At 39.7% G+C, this 5,000-nt stretch overlaps 1 protein-coding gene across 4 annotated transcripts in view; it reads left to right on the top strand.

The window, feature by feature from the left end:
• The window catches only part of LOC307168745 (MAM domain-containing glycosylphosphatidylinositol anchor protein 2), a 192,416-nt gene that overhangs the window by 123,035 nt on the left and 64,381 nt on the right, over positions 1–5,000 (top strand). For all 4 annotated transcript variants that reach the window (XM_079888980.1, XM_079888977.1, XM_079888978.1 and 1 more), the window contains exon 7: positions 4,787–5,000. This exon is cut by the window's right edge and continues 116 nt beyond it. In XM_079888980.1, coding sequence (XP_079745106.1) covers positions 4,787–5,000 — 214 coding nt within the window. The remainder of the gene's footprint in view (positions 1–4,786) is intronic.

Raw genomic sequence — 5,000 nt, forward strand, 5'->3', positions numbered from 1 at the left:
CTGCTCAGTGTTTTCCAGGAGAGTGCGACGGCAGATTCGCAGATATAAACGCTCTGTCTCTGATAGACGATGATCTAATGCGATTCGCGTTTGTTGATTTTGAGTCTGCGACATTTTTATGATCTGGTCCGGCAGAGCAACGCTCTGATCCGCGGCACGGGCGTCTTTTGTGGCCGTTATCTGATGTGAAAAGGTCACCGTTGCTGCGTGTTTTTCAGCTCAACAGGGTGAGAAATGAACACCCGCCAGACGCCAGACGCAGCTGATTGTGTTTTATCTCAAGTCACTCGAGCGGGTGACCGGCTCACACTGACCTTGCACATTGTTCATTTGAGACAAGGTCTTAATGAAGTAGCATCTGAACTAGATTTACATGCATATCATTATTTGAAGCCATATGAGTCCCTTGATGTTGTGTTTGGTCTCTACTAGAGCAGGTTTTCCTGTTTGAATGTTGATTATTCTCCTCATATTCTCCATTGTTGCGGCTCCTCTCTTTCCAGTCTGTCAGTAACGCTCTGTTTACTTCCTGTCTCTATGAAGCCCCTCCTTCTGAAAAGCACACTGTGCTCTGATTGGTCGGCTGGAGCAGTGTGTTGTGATTGGTCGAGCGCTTCGAGTGTGTTTGGGAAATGCCCCGCCCCTTACCATAACCACCAGTTTAACACTCTACTAACTAACTCAACCAGGCCCCGCCCCTTTGTTCTGCGCATGAATTATTATAATGAGGAATATTGTGACGTGTTCGTTCCCGGAAGAAACTCAAGACTACAATGGAATCAATTTACTTTTATTTATCAAGGCCGCATTAAATTGATCAAAAGTGACAGTAAAGACATTTATAATGTTACAAAAGATTCTATTTCAAATAAACGCTTTTGAACTTTCTATTCATAAAAGAATCCTGGAAAATAAAATGTCTCACAGTTTTTGTTTTCCACACTGATAATAATCATAAATGTTTCTTGATCATCAAATCCTCATATTAGAGTGATTTCTGAAGGATCATGTGACACTGAAGACTGGAGTAATGATGCTGAACATTCAGCTTTGATCACAGGAATAAATTACACTTTACTATATATTCACATAGAAAACAGCTGATTTACATTAGAATAATATTTCACAATTTTTACTGTGTTTTGATCAAATTAATGCAGTCTGTAATAATCTGTTTTGTACCATTGTAATACACTGACATCCACCAATCACAGTGGAGATGAGAGTCACATGATCAAAGCTCATCACAAGCAGCTTTTCCACGAGAGAAATAATACTAATATACAGAAGATGCACACACACACACATTAAACACCATCATGGTAACACACATGACATTTAAAAATGCAATCAACATTAAAGAGATAGTTCACCCAAAAATGAAAATGCTGTCCTCATTTACTCACCCTCATGTTGTTCCAAACCTGTATGATTTCCTTTCTTCTGCTGAACACAAAAGAAGATATTTTAAAGAAGGTTGGTAATTAAACAGTTGCTGGTCCCCATTGACTTCCATAGTATTCTTTTTTTTTTTCTACTATGGAAGTCAATGGGGTCCATCAGTCGTTTGGTTACCGACTTTCTTTAAAATATCTTCTTTTGTGTTCAGCAGAAGAAAGAAAGTCATACAGGTTTGGAAGAACATGAGGGTGAGTAAATGAGGACAGCATTTTCATTTCTGGGTGAACTATCTCTTTAAATGTAACATAAAACCCTAATGTAGATAACTGATTAGAAAAAAAATAAGAAGAACTATGAAGAAACATAATTATTTCAACAAAAATACATCAAATGTGAAGTGTCACGCAGGGAATTGTGGGAATGTCAATTTACGTTTTTTCACTGTAAATAATACAATGACTTGTTCTTTCCAAAAGATGTAAATTTAAGGGTATTTTAATGTAAAATTACATTAAATGTACGGTTAGATCTATCACAGTTATTCACAGTATATAGTGCGGAAACTTTCTGTTAACCAATTAACAGTGTAAGGCCTGCTATATTGGTCCAATTGCCGGTCCGCCAATACACGGGGAAGGTATCACGTGTTACTGCCCTTTTCTCATGCAAAGTATTGGTTGGTTAAATGCAATACATTAATCATGTATTCTCTCGTAATTTCATCTGACTCCATAAATGAAAGGTTTTAATAATATCTGTGCCTCACTAAAAGTGAGCGAATGTTTGACTATTCCTTTTAACCATTTAATGAACAATGTCAAAATCAGTTAGAATAATCCCATGTAACAATTTAATATTTCAGATATCAGAGATCAATTCCACAATCAATTCAAATATCTAGAACATGATTATACATTGGTTACACCAAAGAATCTTACCCAGCTTGTACCTGAGATAGAGAGAGAGAAAGAGAGAGAGAGAGAGAGAGGGAGAGAGAGACAGAGACCCTATTCCATTCGTGTCCAGCAAAGAAGAGCCCAGAGACCCGGAGCACACCTTCCTTTATCCTCCTGACCAGGTAACATGGGGGATGGGGGAGGCCACCCTCAAAATGGCTTCTTATTCAACAAAAGGGGGGTGGCATTATCTGGACCAGTTTTCTCTAAACTTCTATAAACCTTATTTCCTTTTATTTGATCTATCTGGATATGAGATATCTGTACCACTCACTTTGAGACATTTCAAATGACACCAAAATATAACAGTCAATGATAAACATTCACATTAAACTTCTTGTATGAGTTGTTCTTAGTAGTTTGTGAGAGGAAGTCAGGCCGTGTGGGGGAGGTCGAATGTTAATTAGCCATCAGGGCCTTTTGCCTCATGCAGGCCTCAACCAGTATTTTCAGTCTAACAACAGTTTTTCAACCGTAACATTTTTACAGTCTTTTACCGTTAAAATCACAAAAATGTATTGCAGTGTAGTAGATGAAGTTGCTTGTCATCCGTGAAACAGCGTTCTGGTGATGAAAACATGCATGAAAAGGTGGAGCTGTGTGTCTCCATCCACGAGTCTCCTGTGTCTGAGTCTGATAGGCTGCGTTTGTTTCTGCGTTCTTCATGCTCTTCAAATCCTCCTCCTCATCATTTCAGCCTGATAATGTCATGCAGGAGAAGATAAAAAGATTCCTCCGCTCCGACTGCTCTTTTGTTTTGCAAGATAAAGTTCCGCCATCTGAATGCCGTAATAAACAGTCTGCATGCGAAATGAATCTAGATGTGTATCTGAAACACTGGCGAATGACGAACCGTGTGCCTTTCCAGAGGACGACTTCGGATTAGCAACTTAAAATGCTCCTGTTCTTCTTTTGCAGCAGTTTATATTTTCCAGCGCGGCAAATAAAAGGCTTTTGCTAAAGCCTTCATGCATAGTGCATTATAAAGGTGTTCATAATGTGCATTATAATGCATTATATCTTTTCCTATGCAAGTGTAGCAAAAGTCAAAGTACTTTCATGTTGTTTTTAAGCAGTTTCAAACATCATCAACGCTAAATATGAAGAGTGATGCATAAAATTCAATGTTACTAACATAACATTTTACTTGCCTGTGTATAATGGATTATAGATGTATTTTAAATGCATTAATTATGCACCTTACAATGGATAACTGTAATCACAGAAATAAAACGTTATAATACTCTATTCATTGAACATTTAGAAAGTATAATGCATCAAAAAACATGACAAACAACCAGATGTTACAAGAAATCTGCAAATATTATAATGCATTTTAACTTCCTCAACGAGAAACAGAATATGAGGGTTTGACAGGACTTTATAAATCGAGACTTGATTGGATGGAGACCGTCAGGCTACAATATTATTGGCTGATATTATTTCCCCCTCCCCCTCAGCCTCAGTGACATCATCAGAAAAGGAAATGCCGTTGCATTTCAACGAAAGATTATCCAGAGATTCATTTCTGTCTTTAGAGAGACGTAACTGATCAATAAATCATGAATAGACCAGGAACTTGAATTAAGAAGGTAAATGACTGATTTCTGTCTGTGTTTTTGCTGTAATGTGTCGCTCTGGACTCTCTGACCTCACTTTTCTTCTATTTCATTGAACATGTTATGGACGCTGCTATTTCAGGCCTGTTGAAGCATCAGAGCGTGAAGCATCAGCTTTAGCTGCTCGGTTAAAGATGAACTATTACTGCAAACTCTTGATGCTCTTTCAGGCTCTACTAGAACAGGTTTTCCTGCTTGAATGTTGATTATTCTCCTCATATTCTCCATTGTTGCGGCTCCTCTCTTCCCAGTCTGTCAGTAACGCTCTGTTTACTTCCTGTCTCTATGAAGCCCCTCCTCCTGAAAAGCACACTGTGCTCTGATTGGTCGGCAAGTGTTGAGCGCTTCGAGTGTGTTTGGGAAATGCCCCGCCCCTTACCATAACCGCCAGTTTAACACACTACTAACTCACTCAACCAGGCCCCGCCCCTTTATTCTGCGTATTAATTATTATAATGAGGAATATTGTGACGTGTTCGTTCCCGGGAGAAACTCAAGACTACAATGGAGGCAATTTACTTTTATTTATCAATGTGTTGTGATTGGTCGAGCGTGTTTGGGAAATATCTCGCTGTTTTGTACAGATGATTGATTTTGGAGAACCCCCTAACCCTAAATATGAGCACTAGTGATGATGCTTAGATGAACAAGAGATGAAATTAAAGACTTTACACACACACACACACTTACAGAATCTTCATGAACAAGTTAGTTCAATTTAGTTAAGCGCTTGAGTCCTGAGGTTTGTAATAACGTAGGATTGTAGTGCCGGTTAGCTGACGGTGCTTCTTCTGATTTGTGTGGTTCCAGCGCTGAAGAAGGGTCGTTTCTGGATCACCCCTGACCCGTACCACAACGACGACAACATCCAGATCGGGCGCGAGGTGAAGATCTCCTGCCAGGTGGAGGCGACTCCCCCCGAGGAGCTGCAGTTCAGCTGGCTGAAGAACGGCCGGGCGTTACGCAGCTCCGAGCGGATGGTGATCACACAGACCGACCCCGACATCTCCCCCGGAACCACCAA

This window comes from Squalius cephalus (genome assembly GCF_949319135.1).
Source record: "Squalius cephalus genome assembly, chromosome: 12".
Classification (NCBI taxonomy): Eukaryota; Metazoa; Chordata; class Actinopteri; order Cypriniformes; family Leuciscidae; genus Squalius; species Squalius cephalus.